The sequence below is a fragment of the Microcebus murinus genome, chromosome 1 (assembly GCF_040939455.1).
Source record: "Microcebus murinus isolate Inina chromosome 1, M.murinus_Inina_mat1.0, whole genome shotgun sequence".
Classification (NCBI taxonomy): domain Eukaryota; kingdom Metazoa; phylum Chordata; class Mammalia; order Primates; family Cheirogaleidae; genus Microcebus; species Microcebus murinus.
This window is the reverse complement of record NC_134104.1, coordinates 29,401,855-29,420,573: the sequence shown is the minus strand read 5'-3', so window position 1 is coordinate 29,420,573 and position 18,719 is coordinate 29,401,855. Positions and strand designations below refer to the sequence as shown.

The following is an 18,719-nucleotide window of genomic DNA, read 5'->3' as shown; positions in this document are numbered from 1 at the left end:
GCTTGGGATTCTCCCGATAGCCAGCTGAATTCAGGGGTATGCTCTGAAACTGATGGGAATCAGTAGCATCGTAGGATCCCGAAACAAGGTTTGATGATAAATTGGCACCTCAAGGGAACAATTGCTCAGAGTGACTGTATAGTATCAACCATTTCCAGGACTATCAGCTATTCCTTCCTCAGTTCCTGCATCTTCCATATGTAACTGTCCCCTCTAGGATGTAACTCTTGTTATGAACCCCCACACTTGATTTAGAGGCAAGGAACTTGAAGGAAATTAATGAACAGTATTTATACTGTTTCATCAATAGCACATTTCCAGGTTCTCTAAGTTGTAAAATATCAATGGGTATATAAAGGTTTTTTTTTAAGATTATAAAAGATACCCTGTGATCTGACCCAGCATGTGAGTACAGTCTAGGAGGAAAACTTCCTTCACATCATATTTAATAAAGAACTCCCTTCTTTAATATAAAAGATGAGATTCTGGTTCCTTTCCAGATTACTAGCATACTTACAAAGAAATAGAACATCTATAATCATTGTACTTTTTTTTTGTTTGATAGACCCCTTCTGGTACAATCCCTAAGAGAAACATGTGTTTCTATGGAAACTGCAATAAGAAGATCCAACTGCTTTCTTGCTACATCTACTAGCTCTCATTAGACTTAATCTCTTTTTGCTAAAATATTGATTAAATGGGAGATTGGAAGTTATTACCAGAGCCTAATTACAATCTCCATATTGGCAAAGGGAAAATAGATAAGGATATATGAGTTTGTTATCAGCTTTTATCAATTTCAATTGAGTATCCAAAGTTGTGGAATCCAGTCCTATCAATCTACAGACTATTCATCATCCATGAATCATTTACTTTGTGATCGATTATGTGTAATTGTTCACTCACAGCAATTTAGTGAGAGCCAATAAGGAGTCTTAAACAACAGCAACTTCATTTGCTAATGTCTAATTAATGCAATAAACATCCTGCTAACAAATGAACACATTCCTTGTGATATTTACTACTAATTTCTTCAGGGGCATCTGGGAGATATGAAACATCTGGACTTGATTCCTCTAAAGTGCACAACAGATAGATCATTAAACCTTGTGGTAAGCCATTTAATTCCTCCTAGAATTCTCAGACTTATAAGTGATCGTTTATTACAATAATAGCCTCTTACTATAGAATTTCTCTAGTCCTGATTAAAAATAATAATAAAAATGAATTTCCTTAGCATACCTTCCATTGCTCATTAGTCCTCCATCACCTCTCTGAAATGTAACTGTAAAAAAAGAAAGACATACATGCACAAGTAGTCAATATTAATTACGATTAATAACTACACATTGGCCCTTAGTTTAGAGTTGAGGCCTCTGGGAATTTTAACAAAATATAATTAACATAATTGTACAGAGAGTAACAAGCAGTGGTTTGGCCCAAGGCAAAGCTATCATTTGCTCCAATTTTAATAGGACATTTCAAAATTCTTCAATCCAAATATATGGTTAAGTTAAAGCAGCAATTTGTATGTACATGTCAAGCACAGTTACAACTAGTATATATAGTGATATTGGAAAATCAACATAGCATTAATGTGGATTCATCAAATCAAGACTTTTAATTGTATCACAAAAGTGTACTAATTGGAAGGCATAAGGCAAAACATAATATAAATTGAAACAGAATAGTTCAAACAGGTTACATCCTTCCAATAAAACAAGAGAAGCAAGTACTTATTAACTACATATAATTTTTATCACCACAAATCTTTCTTGGGACCCTTATAAGCACTATGAGTTGAACAGTTACAATTGTAATAGACATTAACTATAATTAATAGAGAATAACATTCTCACAAAAGTAAAATTTCCAAATAATCAATATTAAACATATTCCAATTGTACTTATGGCAAAATCAAGTCCTCTATAACATATGGAACTTATTAGCAACACCAACAAGCATCCATTATAGCCACCATTGCTGGTGAATCCACTCTTTCCAGTCAAAAGTTTTCCATTCTGCAAAGCCAACAACATGAAAGTGCACTACAAGGACTGGCAAAAGAATATGAATATCAGTTTAGGTCCATCATACCTTATCCAAAACCTTTGCGGTAAAATGTATTTAGATTCCAAAATGATTCAGATCTGATAAAGATAATATACTTTGAATACTACAAAGAATGAAGCAACAAAATGTATTCAAAGTTGTTTAATTTTTCTGCAGTGGAATGTGAATATCATGGATATATTAGTGGGATAAATAAGGTCTATAAGTAGCTTCCCATTGGTTTGGATCAAATTTTGCCACTGAATTACTTAACTAGAAAATTATGGAAACGAAATTTGGTGTTTAGAAGTCTATGGATTGCCAAATTGCAATAAACTTGCAATTGTGACCCAAATGAGTATGGATTGGCTCAATCAATCACTGAGGAGAAAGTAAATAATACCATTTTCACAGCTGTGAATCCAATAATTCCTATCTTTTGAAGACACTGATTATATTTATTATGATGTATTTTACTTGGTGAGTACAGGTGAAAATAAATGAAAATTTTAATGAACTGATTCATATTTTAAGCAAACAGGATATATTGCTACTTAAAGTATGCATAGTGAATATTTTTAATCTTAATAACTGTCCATAATTCATCTGTTTCTTTAGTCTGGGCTAGCAAATATGATTACTCTTTAAATTTTGTATATTTCCAAATGCAGTTCCCCAGTCCCTCCTTTAAGGTCATCTAATAGCATTATCTCCCATGACACCATAATCAGGCAATATGATCATGATTCCAAGGATCTTCATGAGACAGTGAAATATATTAGGGCTTTCAAAAATATCCTGTTGGTATCTGAAATATACCACTTTATCAATTTTACATGTAACATCAAATGCACTGTACAACAATTCTGACATAACCTTTGCATTTGCCCAGGACTGGATATACATGTGTGCTCAGAGAATATGAAAGAATACAGATCACTAAAGGTTCACTTAAGTGCTGAGAATCAGGAATCAGCAGTGCATCTGTACCACGTTGTACCCTTTGATAGCTGTTTTTAACAAAAAATAATTACCAAAACAATGAAAAAAATATTAGCACTGGAGATAATAAAGGCCTGTTTAGGGGACACACACACAAACAAAATGTGAAAATAGTATAGCTAATTAGTTTTCCATCTGATGTGGTTTTTTTTAACTATCAACTGATTGTTTTACTCTGTTAAAAGAGAGTTACAGTATTGCTATGTATATCATTGTGAATATGCAAATGGGTAGGGCTCAAAGGCTATACCTCAAAACGTGCTGTTTAGGAGATATGTGAGATGCTAAATAGTTCTACCTAATTTAGATGCTCTTTTTTTCCCCCATCCAAACTTTGTTACTGCCAGAGCAATAAATAATGTTAAAGAATAAGGGCACAACTGAATCAGAGGCACAAAAATTGAGTTATGCTTAACTTTTAAACACTAACCAATGGCAAATTCTTCATAAAATGTAAAATTTAAATTATTAATATTATAATGTAACACTCAAAACCTCATCAAAAAATATATCATTCATTAAAAATAATTTGTAGATATATTAATGTATAAATCCTGTGGTATACATGGTCCATATTTGGCAATTGAGAATTAAATGCTGTGAAAAAATAATTTAAATTTCAAAATATTTCATATTCAGCATTCAGGACATAGCAATTTTCTATTTGTGTTCCAACCATCATTAAAATATGTTTTTCAAATAGTTCTAGACTGCTAATAATTGTCAAAAATGTTTAGAAAGAACTTTATCTCTGTATCTCTGCATACTAACCAAACACGGGCAAAAATTTCCAGTACATTATGTAAATATCTAACTTAAAATGGCCCCCACAAAATTCGGCATACATGAGAATCTTTCATTTTGTGTGTTTCTGTTAGATCAAAATACACACACACACAAACAGACACCTCTTAATTGTGTTGTTTAATTGTGTTTTTAAATCAAGGGGGGAAAAGGGAACGCTTTTCAAATTTTATTTTTTACCCCATGCTCCAAAACTTTTAGATTTGTTCCATTTTGAAAAGCAGACCAAAAGAAACTGAGTTGTATGAGACCATGAGATTTAAGGAAGGCTACAAATAAGGATGAATTAGAACTCCTAAAATGGAAATTGTATCTGGTGTTTTGATCAGCATTTTTTTGTGTGTGTGTGTATGCAGAGAGAGGAAGATAAAAATATATTCCGCCACAAATCAGAAGCTATTTTGAGGTAGTTCTCATTTCAAAAAAAGTTTGCCTAGCTGAAAGAAAGGGGAGTGGGTGGTCGAACAATCTTGTTCTTGTCACAATTTTGATAATAGTGTAGTAGCTTTGTGCTTATCAGAGATAAATTTGGAATAATTATGAATCTTAATCAGGAGTCTCTGCTAGCATCTGAAATTAAGAACTTTCAAGGAGTAATGTATAGAAGTTGTTAGCTGAAACTAGCTGAATAATGCTAAACTTTCCAAAAAGTTCCACAGACATCACAGACTAAAGTGTTTTAGAATTACAGGAAATATTTTGAATTTATTGCAATTTTGATAAAGGATATAAGTTATAGAGATTTTGAAGGTTATATATATCATACACAAAATACCTCTAATATTACCTGACAGAATTCACGCCTGCTAGAGTTGAGGGAGAGGAGGAGGAGAACATAACTATGTGGTAAATTGACATTTTGAGGTGAGGAAGCTTTCAGAGTGGGTGCCTATCTCTATTAGGTCACATTTTCCTACTCCAGATGGAAATTTTAATGTTTCAGCCAACCCTCATTCCATTTCCTGATTAGCTATTTCTCTATATGAATGTAGATTAATCCTCTTTTAATAACCATTAACTTAGCCCAAATAATCACATTATAAAAATTCCATCAAATCTTTTAGCTGCCTTTTAATAGTTTTGTCCAATAATTTATATTTCACTGACAGTTTTAATACTTATATGTGAAGTGTTTAGCATTTCATAATTTGCTCACTCATATTAAATTGTTTATATTTATTAAGCTTCATAAAATCTGTTGTCCTCAGAGTCAGTCATCTATCAATTAAGTATTAAAATTTTGAAAAGCTTCTCTCTGGCTTGGCCTTATTCCGAAATATTTGAAGGGCATAGCACCTTCTGAGTTAGCAGTTCTACAAGCAGATGGATATTAATCACAACGAGAAATGATAATAGGAAATGTACTATTCTTGTCAAGCTCAAAGACCAACAGATATTTTCAAATTAAGTACATAAGTTCTGCAAAGAACTGCTATTTAAAAAAAGTCTGTCTGATCTAATTTCACTAAATGTGCAAACCTACTAACTATGAGAGATATTTATGAAGAGTGAATGAATGAAGTATGGAGGATGAAAAGGTAACATTATAATACATTAGAATTTTGCACTTAAGTGACTAGCATAGTCCATCTTTTATTATTATTGCTAAAGTCAAGTAAAGAAAATTACACAAAATGGTCTTTGAATTAAATAAGTTCTTTCCTTTGTCTTATATTATTTATATGAGTATGTCACAGAGATGTAATATAAAATGGTGATTGATTAAGCAAATGGGTTGATGAACAATAATACCTCAGGCATGAAGGGAAAGGACTGGACTGTATAACAAGAAGGTACATTAAAGTATCATTAATGTTCAAGACTCTGACATTCAGCAGTTATTGCTGAACACCCCTTCCTTGGAAAGATCCCTCATTGGTTAAGTGATGTAGCACTTAGATGACAAAGCATAACAAAACAGGTAGCTAGCAACTAGTGAAAAATGAAAATAGAAGAATGGCATGTCACCAAGTATAGAAACCCCTTGTCAATGAGTTTGCTATACTACTTTCTCAAGTCCTAGAAATTCATTCTACCCAGTAATAATAAATTTTATCTTCATAAGATAAAGATATCCTCCACAACATTATAATAAAATGATAATAAGTATATAAATGCTGTTAAATAACAAGACAACCAAGTGGGTGCTATTCCTTGCATTTTATGCTACACAGTCTCAGCAGTTTAGAAGCCTACACACAGCTCAGAAGATTAATAAGAAATAATGTTTCTTTCAAAATCAGTGATTAGGATATTTATGCTTCTTATCAAAGTTAACATTAGAAATAGAAGATTGAATGTAATGTCCCCTAAATTTTTTAAATGTTTGTAGGATGATGTTAAAATGGTTCCCTTATAAACTCTAGAAAGTAAAATATTGTGAGAATTTCTTTTATTGTTGTTGGAGAAAATATTTAAAATAAATTGCAATTAAAATTATAATCAGAAGGCAATAGCAATGTATGTAATCTTAACATTTGTAACCCCATATTATGCTGAAATAAAAAAAAAAGGAAAAACAATTATAATCAAACATAGTTTAAGTACTGAGTTCATTCTCTCTATCACTAACTTTTTCATTTTACCTCTCCCCTTCTCTCTCCTCTCTTTCTCCCCCTTGGAGGTGTTTCAAAGGCCACAATTTCTGACACTCTTGAAACTCTGTCTTGGATTCTTATAAAAAAACATTTTTTCAAATATGTAGACCATCTAGGGTCTTCGTTTTCTTCTGTTCCTGCTTCTTTTCCTTCTCCTTTTGCTTCCTTCTCCTTTTTTGTTCTTTTAAAATGCTGCTTCTTTGCATTTAAATTAAATATTTTGCCTCATCAGTCTCATCAATTCTGGTGAAATTTGGCTTTCATCTGAGATATGTTATATTGTAATTTTTATCCTAACATACTAAGAGCTATATTTCACATTTTTCCTTTTTTTTTTTTTTTCTCATTGTGACAGGGTCTCACTCTGTTGCCCTGGCTGGCTAGAGTGTAGTAGTGTAATTGTAGCTCATTGCAACCTCAAATTTCTGGGCTCAAGCCACCCTCCTGCCTCAGCCTCCCAAGTAACTGGGACTACAGGTACACACCATAACACCCAGCTAATCACATTTTTTCTTTTATTATGTACATTTAGTAATTTTCTTGCTTAAATCCATTTCTCAAACAATGGCTTCATAGCATGCAAAGTCTGTGAGGGGTGTCTCTCTGTGTGTGTAGATGGTTTTAAAGAACTAGTTGAGAAAAAAGATTAAACATTTTATCAGTGTGTACTCTTGTTATACTTCATTGGTGATACAAGCAAAAAGATTGACTTATAGTTATGAAGCAATATGGTCAAGAGCAATGCTTTAAAGCATACTGTTTACAATTCCATTTTATAGAGATTTTTAATACAAGCCCAAATCATTCATTCAGTTTTCCATTCCATTCCTTCTTTTCATTTCATCACATTCATAAAGACAAGAAGTTTTCTTAGCTGGAAATATTTTCTTACCAGCGTAATTGCTGAGTCCCTTTCTCTTCTTTCTTCGCCAATACAACCAGATGCTAAAACCCATCAAAATTACCCAGCAGGCACCACCAATACCAGCTATAAAGGCTGGTTGCTTCACAACATCAGTGATTTGTTCAGTTATGCTGTTATTGTTTTCAGTAATGACAACTTCATTACGTCTCCCTATGAAAGAAATAATAGTTTTACTAGATATTAAATCAAAAATAAACATAAATAGGAACATATACATGATGCATCAAAGGCACAGAAAATTTATTTGAAGACAGGTAATATTTGTTTTGTTCTGAGCCTGCCACATTTATTGATAAGCATATTTTATAATTTTCAGGAGAAAAGTCAAGTTATGAGTTTGGAAATGTGATTAAGGATGTTACTTTCTTGTGTTTTGGTTTGCTGTAGACAGATTCAGAATCACTTCTTGATTTATATTGCATTATAATGAATACTAAAACAACCACTAAGAGTCTAAATAATGACAACTTTTCTTAAGGCAAAGTGTTTTCTAATATAGTTCTCATTTTAAAAAAAACATTATAACATTTAGCATAGGATATTTGCAAATTGCCTTTCTGCTAAAGCACTGTCCATATTTAAATATTTATGGTTCACAAGAACATGCAACTTATTATTATCCTTAATATTCTACCAAAGAACTTGTTTTGATCAAATATCCTTTAATTTCTGAAAGGCATTAAAAATACTATATATAGAATGTCTTTTGTTCTTTTGGAAGATGTTCAGTAGTGGGATTGCTGGAACAAATGATTAATAAAATGTGGTGTATGTATACCATGGAATTCTACTCAGCCACCAAAAATAATGGTGATCTAGCACCTCTTATGTTATCCTGGATAGAGCTGAAATCCATTCTACTAAGTGAAGTATCACAGGAATGGAAAAACAAGCACCACACGTACTCACCATCAAATTGGTATTAACTGATCAACACTTAAGTGCACATATAGTAATAACATTCATTGGTGTCAGGCAGGTGGGGGGGTAGGAGGGGATGGGTATATTCACACCTAATGGGTACGGTGCTCACTGTCTGGGGGATGGCCATGCTTGAAGCTCTGACTCGAGTGGGGCAAAGGCAATATATGTAACCTAAACATTTGTACCCCCATAATATGCTGAAATAAAAAAAATTTAAAAAACTATTCTATAAAACAATGACAATTACATAAACAGCCTTTCATAGAGATCAGCATGCATAATTAAAATGTCATGACAAGATAAAACTCGTATATTCCCTTAAAGTATTTGAAACTAATTTGAAAATCCACATGAAAGTTGAATATATAAAAGACAACTTTAAAATTAATCTTAAGGTCTCCATAATTGAGCGTCATACATTTAAATTTGAATTAAAATTGTTCTAGAAGTGGTAATGTTTTGAAAATTTAGACCTCAGGGATAATTTTTTTAAAATCTCAATCCATATTTTAAATACGTTTTAAACTCATGGAATCATTACATCATTGAAGAGCAAAGATTTACATGCTTATTCAGCAGATTAAAAAATTTAGACACTGGGAATGAAGTGATTTCTAATGTCAATATCATGCCTAGGTGGTGACTAATCAAAGACTTTTAAAAGGCAAATTGTAAGCAAAACATAGATGGCACATTTCAGCATATCACATCAGAGGAATGTGTGGGATTTTCATTGCCTGATTTATCTATTGCCTTATATATCTATCTAATATACTAGAAACAGCATGGTCTTTGAAGTCCTGGATTTAAAAATCAACTATGCTGCTACTAGCTAAGGAAGCAATAAGTTTATATAGGACACTTAATCTTTTTGAGCTCCTGTTTCAGTTAGTTGGTAACAGTGCTGTCTATTTCACATATTTTGGAAGGATCGGGAAGATGTTTATAAAGAGCCTAATATGAACTTGGTGGTTTTTGACTCAAAATTATGAACCATCCAGGTCTAAGAGCTATTTTAAGAGTTTCTCAGTCAACTTCAGTGATATGAATGGTAAATTATCCAGGTTTGAGAATCCTGCAAACTATAAGTACCTTTGTTTATCACACCCTTTCTCCTCTCTTCCAAGGTAGAAAATCAGCCTACATTACCTAGCCTTTTTTTGCAGTTGAGTGCAACAAAGTGACTCAGTATTAGTCAATAGTAAGTAGGCACAAGTGATCCTCCAAGTTTGACCCTTAGCACTGCTACTACATTGTTTGACACTCTTCCCTTCCTCATGTGTTGGGCAGAACCAGGGGATCTGTTGGAAGATGCTGAGCCCCTAAAAAATGGTAGAGCTGTTGTTTAGAAGAATCCATGGTCCCTGAATAACTGTATAGGATGCATTCTCCATTCTGTTGACCCCTATTAGACTGAGCTATCAATAAGAAAGAAACTTTTAATTTTGTAATCCAATAACAATACAGGCTTGTTATAGCTGTTACAATACAGGCTTGTTATAGCTATTAGCATTTCCTTATACATACTTATCTTCCATTCTGAAAGGTCCAGATTTAAAAACCAGTGTCACTTATGTAATAAACCTGTTTCATTTTCCCCAATATGTTTTCCCTTAATTATTACACATGTTACAGTTATTATTACACAGCCACAATTATTATACAGTCAAAACTATATTTAAATTAGCTCATATTTTCATTATGAGACACATACCTATCTGGTAATTTTTTTATTTCAAAGTGTTATGGGGGTACAATGTTTTTGGTTACATGGATCACTCTTGTAATGCTAGAGTCAAGGTTAAAAGTGTACCCATCACCCACGTATTCATTGTACCTGTTAGGTTTTTGCCCATCTCTTCCTTCCCCTTTCCCCCTGCTTGATTTACTTTTAATTTTACTTGCCTTTTAACTATTAGGCATTACTAGAAAGAAAACAATCTTATAAAACAAAGAGAAAAAATTGTTCTTCATTTTTGTAAAGGGTCCATAAAATATCATATTTAGTATGGTGCAATATTTATGTTACTAAAGGTATGTTATCATTTTTTATGCTGCTGGTATTTTTGAAACAATGTTGTCAGTTGGACTAATTAGAGCATAGACAAGGGATGTATGTGACCTGTAATACTCCATTGTTCTGGCAGACAAAAAATATAATGAAATATAGTGTCTTCCTCCCATTGGAGAGTAATGAAGAACAAAACTAATTTGTTGAACTAAAAATTAATTAGACACATCAGATTCGATTGTACCTATTACTGTGAAAGTTTGCAGCTGTTCCACATATTATTACCAACTATGTACTGTAAGTATAAAAAAGCCAAATGATTATAGAAGCAACAGCTATATTATTAAGCAAGAGAAGTAAAAAATTTAAGCCAATGTAAATTTGTTATATGACATACTATTTGATGTCTATATAAACAAGTGTATCTGGTTGCATTATTGTGCCTATAAGTGCAATGATACAGAATTACAAATACTTTAATATAAGAGTCATCTTACCATAGGAAACTGCAGAGAAAAGAACATCACCAATTTTATGCCTGTGTAAGGCTGTATGTTATATTTTTAAAACATTTTAATTAATGGTCCCTTAATGGAACTTTCTGGAACAAAGACTAAACTGAGAAGGAATAGATGAAACAATACATGGTCTGGCACATAACAAATCTAAAATTATCAACCATAAATTGCATCAAATGCCAATACATGATTTAATTAAAGCAAAGAGGAAATGAGGTAGAGCTTGAGTCACTTCAAGTGCTGTTTCCAGTACTGAATAGACAATAGGGAAAGCATAAATTGAAACAGAAAAGGAGATTAGCCATCACTAAATCACTTTTCAACAGTTGTGTAGATAAGGTTATCAGAAAAGATGTTAAGGTAGATATTCAGGGGTAATTAAAGAAACAATTAGAAAGCTTCTCAGTACAACAGTAGATATTAAAAAGAAATAAATCTCTCTAGAACAAATAGTCTTTTCTGGGTTGAACTGTGCTTACTGTGTATGTGTGTGTGTAGGAGCTCACTTCAATTGCTACAACTCTATTTTTTTATGACTACATCTTGAGTAGAGCATATTCTATTTGACTAAGAGATGGGAATGTTATTTATTAGATTATTTTTATTTCATAGGAATATTTGAAAAAATACTTGTATGATACACCAAATAATAAAGGGTACTTGTTATCCATTTCAAGACTCAGTCTTTTTAAAATGATAGTAAAGTTAAGTAAAGCTTTCTATTTGATTTAAAATAATGGAAATTAACTTTCTTATTATTTTAAGTTACTGCAAAATTGTTCAGTGCATAACTGTGATTCTCACAGCATGACCTTGGTTATATCATATGCATGCAACTTTTTACTTCCCTACAAGTGTCATAAATCTCCCAAGTATCGTGAAGCAAAGAGACAGTCACTAGGAAAAGAAAGAAAAATAAAGCATTCCATTGCCTGAAAAATGTATTTATTACCAAGGATGATAGAAAAAGAAAATATGAAAGGAAAATATAGTTATTTGGCAATCTTACTTTTCTTTCAGTTAGAGTAATTATATTCAGTCAATCCATTTCATATATATGCTAGAGAGACAGTAAAAAACAAAGTTTGTTTACTTATCGAAGGGTGCTCATAAAAACTATACCTTTTACATATGTTTCATGTATAATTTTTGAGTGAAATGTTAATGGCCTATTTCTAAATACTATAAATAAAATGTTCATATATCTATATCTATATCTATCTATCTATCTATCTATATGTATGTATTTCAGTTGAATTCTTTTGGGTATACCTGCATTTCTTTCTTATTCCAATTTATTTTAGAAAATCTCAGAAGGGCAAGATTGTAGGTTTCCCTCAGGTTAAGGAATTAATTCAGTCTGAATGACTAATTAAGAAAGAGAAGGCAATTTACAGAAAAGTTAATACTTTAAGTTTTTCTCTTCAATGCTTTTAACATACATAAGAAAGAAAATTTGGAGAATCTAAAACATTTTTAACATTATGACTGAATGTTAAATCTGCCCATATACAATAAATACTGTGTGATATTACAGAAATAATTATCTAGAAACTGGCAGCATATTCTATATGCATCATTCAGAAATAATGGAAATGGCTTGTATCAAAAACAGGACAAATACTTTCAAAATATGTAAACTCTTGGAAGAATACTTTTTAGTATTTTTTTAATTAAAGGCATTGTCAAACAAATACAAGCAAGCAAGATTGAAAAGCATATGTTTCCTCAGGGGAGGGAGTTCTACCAGAGAAAATCTACAGTTATGAGCCTTGTTTTTCCCTTAGAGATCTTCTCAATCCACATAATACAGGAGAGTTAGTACCTAAACTGAAAATTTCAGTTTTATTGGTGTGAGGTATCACAGGATGGAGTTCAAGGCTGCCAAAGTGACTAATAATTGACTGGGGAAAAGGGAGCCAGTGAAGAGTGATATGTGCAAATCTGTCTATTATCTCCCCTTAGATCCTAGGGTGAACCCTGAATAGTGTTTACAAAGGATCTGGTGAAAGGTTACAAGGATCTGGTGAAAAGCAAAAGCTAGAAGGCTAAAAGTTTAGAGAGAGGTTTCAGTTCATGTCTACTGCAACAACCATGCTTAAAATTTGAATTTCATCAAATTAGGGGGACCGGATAAATACATTAGGTTTTTCACTGGAAGTCCAGCAGAGGGCCAGGCCATCGAACTAAATGTCTTACTAAGGTTTTACCCTAAGAATAAGGGCAAAACATAAAAATTTCCACACTAACAAAATGCAGCAACCAAGATACCACAGGTTAAAGGCAATCAGCCAGTAATGTAATTGCCTGCTAGAATATAAACACTCTTCAGAAGATTACAAAATGGTATAGTATGTCATCTTTAATGTACATAGATGCAAAATTCTTTAACAAGCTTTAGCAAATCAGATCCAGCAACATCTGCAAAAAAGACAACATATCATGGCCAAGTGTGATTTAGCCCAGAAACATAAGGTTGATTTGCCTTTGAAAACCATTCAGTAGAATTCACCATATTAATACAAACAAGAAGAAAACAAGCATGACTATCTGAACACACTTGGAAAAAGTATTTCATAACTATTAAAATGAATAAGTGAGGTTGATAAGGTCATAAGAAACAAAAGCAATATCAAAAATTAAATTTATACACAATATAAAACAATTGGAAAACAAAAATTTTAAAATACATTTATAATAGTGTAAAAAACATCAAATACCCAAGAAATATTTTAACAAAGTATTTGTAAATCCATATACTTAAAACTATAAAATATTGCAAAAAAGTAAAGAAGACTTAAATAATGGAGAGGTTATACTATGTTCCTGTAAAGGATCATTATTAAAATCTATACTCTACCCAGTTTGATCGATATATTCACTGCATTTTCAAACACAATTCCAACATGTTTGTTGAAGAAAGTGGCAAACTTATTCAAAATATATATGGAAAAGCAGAAGGCCTGTTTTAGCCAAAACAATTTTTCAGAAGATGATGGCATATTCACATTACTTGATTTCAAGACTTACTATAAGCTGTAGTAATCAAGATAGTGTGGTTTGGCATATGGGTAGACATATATACAAATAGATTATCATAGAGAATCTAGAAACTGATCAAGGTGTATATATGGTTAAGTGGGCAAAGCAAAGTCTTTTCAGTAAATGCTGCCTGTAAAATTTGACATGTGTATGAAAATAAATAAGCCTCGATCCTTGAACCAGATGCAATTACCTTAAGATAAATTATAGACCTAACCATAAAAGCTAAAATTGTAAAGTTTCTAGAAGAAAATACATATATAAAAATAATCCTCACTATCTAGACATAGGCCACAATTTCCTAGAAAACACTAAATATGAGGAAAAAACTTGATAAATTGTACTTCATTAAAATTTAAAACTTATATTTACTAAATGACATTATTAAGAAAATGAATAGGAGGGTGGAGCAAGATGGTGGATGAATAACACCACCAGACAGAGTGTCTCTGCAGAAAAGACAGATTCTAGCAGAAATTAGAGGAAAGAAGCAAGAAGACGAGCATACAGCGGACGAGGGTTGGAATGAGGGGTACCTGAGACCCCGGGAGACTCCACGGGAGGAGGCTGCGGAGGAGAACTGGAGATTGAGACCACTGGAGCAGCCCAGAGACCAGCGGCAAGGGTAGGTGGATTTGCTGTTTCCCCTCCCCTGGATTTGGGACTGCTGGTGGGCTCCCCAGCGGGTGGAGAGACCTACGGACACCAGCCCAGAGACGGCTGCCGCCAGCCAGCGGTGAGCCTGTAGCAGACGTGGCACCAGGTTCCCAACTTCCTCTGGGCACCTCCATGTGCACAGACCCGAGCCGTGTGGCAGGCACCATATTGCCTCATCCTCCCCTCCGCCGACCCTACCCATGGCTGCCCAGAGAGACAATACAGCCACCAGCCAGAGGCACCTCCAGGGAACAGGACCTTCCCTTTTGGGACCCTACAGCTGACTCAGGGGAACTCAGACTGTGAGCTCCCTACCCGCCAGCCCTCCCAGGTGCTGCTGGCACGGTGTTCCCAGGAGAACGGTGCCGACTCAGAGGCTGAGAGACATAGACCCAGCTTGGGCTCCCTGTGGGTGAATTAGGACCAGAACTCCTCTCCCTGGTGGGGATACAGTTTGAACTCTGGGACCCAGAGGTCGGACCTGCAGACCAGATCCCCTGCACCGAGGGCTAGCATTGCCCGGGGCACAGAAGGGTTATACGTGAACAGCCTACTGAGGTGTGTGTGCCTCCAGGGGCAGATCAGCATCCTAGAGGGCAACCCTCCTCCCAGGAGGAGGCCATGTGCCCAGCCCAGGTGGCGTTCCTGTGCAGGGAACCTCCCCGCTGGCACCACAGTCCGGGGAGGCCTGGTGGCTTGTGGTCTGACCTGCTGGCAGAGACCCAGGAGTAGCTGCGGAGTTGGGGAGGGTGGAAAGTAGCGAGGCCCGCTCCAGACTGCAGGTCTCAGACAGATCCACCCCCACACCCGGACTTGCTGGCTGAGTGGGACCATTCCAGCCCCACCCTGACAGCTTTTCCTGGAAGCAGAGAACAGAACTTTGATCCCTGCTAACTGCCTAAGGGCAGGCTTACCCAACCCAGCTCCGCCCAGAACAAGAGCTGACAACAGGACACAAAATCAACAACATAGCCAAGCAAACGCCACCTACTGACAGGGACGGCATCCTGCATAGCCTTTCCACGGCACCCACTGACTCAATATACAGGGAGTGGTCCAATCTCACCCACAGACACCACCTAACGCCTCAGAAACTAAACAAGGTGTGTGAATACCCAAACAATAACCCAAAGGAAAGAAACAACAACTGATCGACATGGGAAGAAATCAGCGAAAGAACTCAGGAAATATGAAGAACCAAACGGAAAACACACCCCCAAAGAGGAGCACCAGCCCCCTAGAAACGGACACCAACCAAAATCAGGCAACCAATATGACAGAAGAGGAATTTCGTATGTGGATCATGAGAACACTCACCCAGCTGCAACAACAACTCAATAACCAACACAAAGAAACCACAAAAAGCCTCCAGGATATGGAAAAAGAAATAGACACAATGAAGAAAAGTGTAACCAAACTCCTGGAAATGAAGAACCAATTCAAGGAATTACAAAATACAGTAGAAAGTCTCAAGAACAGGGTAGATCAAACAGAAGAAAGAATCTCAGAGCTTGAAGATAACACCCTCCAATTAAATAAATCAGTCACAGAAATAGAGCAGAGAAACAAGAGAAAAGAGCAAAGCCTACAAGAGCTGTGGGATTATGTGAAGAAACCTAATGTGAGGGTCATAGTGTTACCAGAAGGGGAAGAAGACAACACTCAAGGGTTGGACAAGCTGTTTGAAGATATAATAGAGGAAAATTTCCCAGGCCTTGCTGAAAAACTGGATATACAAGTTCAAGAAGCTCAGAGGACCCTGGGAGATTCAATGCAAACAGGAAGACGTCACGACATGCAGTCATCAGACTGACCAAAGTATCAACTAAAGAGGCCCTTCTAAGAGCTGTAAGACAAAAGAAGCAAGTAACATACAAGGGAAAGCCAATTCGAATAATATCAGACTTCTCTAATGAGACTTTACAAGCAAGGAGAGACTGGGGCCCCATTCTCACTCTTTTGAAACAAAAAAATGCCCAGCCTAGAATATTATTCCCTGCAAAACTAAGCTTCGTATATGAAGGAGAAATAAAAACATTCTCAGACAAGCAAAGGCTCAGAGAATTTACCAAGACAAGACCAGCTGTACAAGAAGTACTTAAAACAGCGTTACATATGGAACATCATAATAATAACCCGTGAATATAAAAACAACCAAAACCCAAAGATATTAAAGGCCAGATATTACAATGGCTCAAGACAGAAATCATAGCAACAACATCCAACCCAACAGAATGAACAGTAATCCACCTTACCTATCAGTTCTCTCAATAAATGTGAATGGATTAAACTCTCCACTCAAGAGACATAGGCTGGCTGAATGGATAAGAAATTACAGGTCAAGTATATGCTGTCTTCAGGAAACACATCTAACCTGCAAGGATGCACATAGACTAAAAATAAAAGGATGGAGATCAATATTCCAAGCAAATAGAAGCCAAAAGAAGGCTGGTGTGGCAGTTCTAATTTCAGACGATCTAGTTTTTAAAGCAACAAAAGTAGTGAAAGACAAAGAGGGTCATTATATAATGGTGAAGGGCACAGTTCAACAAGAAGAGATAACAATTTTAAATATATATGCACCCAACTTAGGTGCACCCAGATTCATAAAGCAAACCTTACTGGAGCTAAGCAAATGGATTAATAGCAACTCCATAATCGCCGGAGATTTCAACACCCCACTGACGGCACGAGACAGATCCTCCAAACAGAAAATTAATAAAGAAATAATGGACTTAAACAAAACTCTAGAACAATTGGGTCTGACTGACATTTACAGAACATTCTACCCAAAATCCACTGAATATACATTCTTCTCATCAGCTCACGGGACATTCTCTAAGATTGACCATATCCTAGGACACAAAGTAAATCTCAAGAAATTTAAAAAAATAGAAATCATACCATGTACTTTCTCAGATCACAGTGGAATAAAAGTAGAAATCAACCCTAACAGAAACTCACATTTCTACACAAAAACGTGGAAATCAAACAACCTCCTACTAAATGATTTCTTCGTAAATGAAGAAATCAAGATGGAAATAAAAAAATTCTATGAAGAAAACGACAATGGAGAGACAAGTTATCAACTCCTCTGGGACACAGCTAAAGCAGTTCTGAGAGGAAAGTTTATCTCCATAAATGCCTATAACCAAAAGACAAGAAGATCACAAATAGACAATCTAATGAAATGACTCAAAGAGCTGGAAAAAGAAGAACAGAGCAACCCCAAACCCAGCAGAAGAAGTGAAATCAACAAGATCAAATCAGACCTAAACAAAATTGAAAACAGGAAAGCTATTCAGGAGATTAATAAAACAAAAAGTTGGTTCTTTGAAAAAATTAACAAAATTGACACACCATTGGCTAAGCTAATGAAAAGCAGAAAAGAGAAATCTCTAATAAGCTCCATTAGGAATAAAAAAGGAGATATCACAACTGATCCCAAAGAGATACAAGATACAATTTATGAATACTACAAAAATCTTTATGCACACAAACTGAAAAATGTGGAGGAAATGGACAAATTTCTAGAAACACACAACCTCCCTAGGCTCAACCAGGAAGAAATAGATTCCCTGAACAGACCAATCTCAACAGCTGAAATAGAAACAGCAATTAAAAATCTCCCTAAAAAGAAAAGTCCCAGTCCAGATGGCTTCACACCCGAATTTTACCACACTTACAAAAAGAACTAGTACCTATCTTGGAGAAACTATTCCACAACATTGAGAAGAATGGAAACCTCTCTGACACCTTTTATGAAGCGAATATTACTCTGATACCAAAACCAGGAAAGGATGCAACAAAAAAAGAAAACTACAGACCAATATTCCTAATGAATATAGATGCAAAAATTTTCAACAAAATCTTAGCTAACCGAATCCAGACACTTATCAAAAAATTAATCCACCACGACCAAGTGGGCTTCATCCCAGGGATGCAGGGATGGTTCAACATACGTAAATCTATAAATGCAATTCACCACATAAACAGAAGCCAAAACAAAGACCACATGATTCTTTCAATAGATGCAGAAAAAGCTTTTGACAAAATTCAACACCCTTTCATGATACAAACACTTAATAAAATAGGCATAGAGGGAACATATCTAAAAATGATACAAGCCATATATGACAGACCCATAGCCAACATCATACTGAATGGGGAAAAATTGAAATCATTC

At 34.8% G+C, this 18,719-nt stretch overlaps 1 protein-coding gene across 16 annotated transcripts in view; it reads right to left on the bottom strand.

Annotated features, from left to right (window-relative positions):
• Positions 1-18,719, bottom strand: part of ROBO2 (roundabout guidance receptor 2) — a 1,246,890-nt gene that overhangs the window by 55,932 nt on the left and 1,172,239 nt on the right. For all 16 annotated transcript variants that reach the window (XM_076000825.1, XM_076000828.1, XM_076000830.1 and 13 more), the window contains 2 exons: positions 7,349-7,531; positions 1,243-1,285 (listed from right to left, as the gene is read on the bottom strand). In XM_076000825.1, the coding sequence (XP_075856940.1) occupies positions 1,243-1,285; positions 7,349-7,531 (226 nt within the window). The remainder of the gene's footprint in view (positions 1-1,242; positions 1,286-7,348; positions 7,532-18,719) is intronic.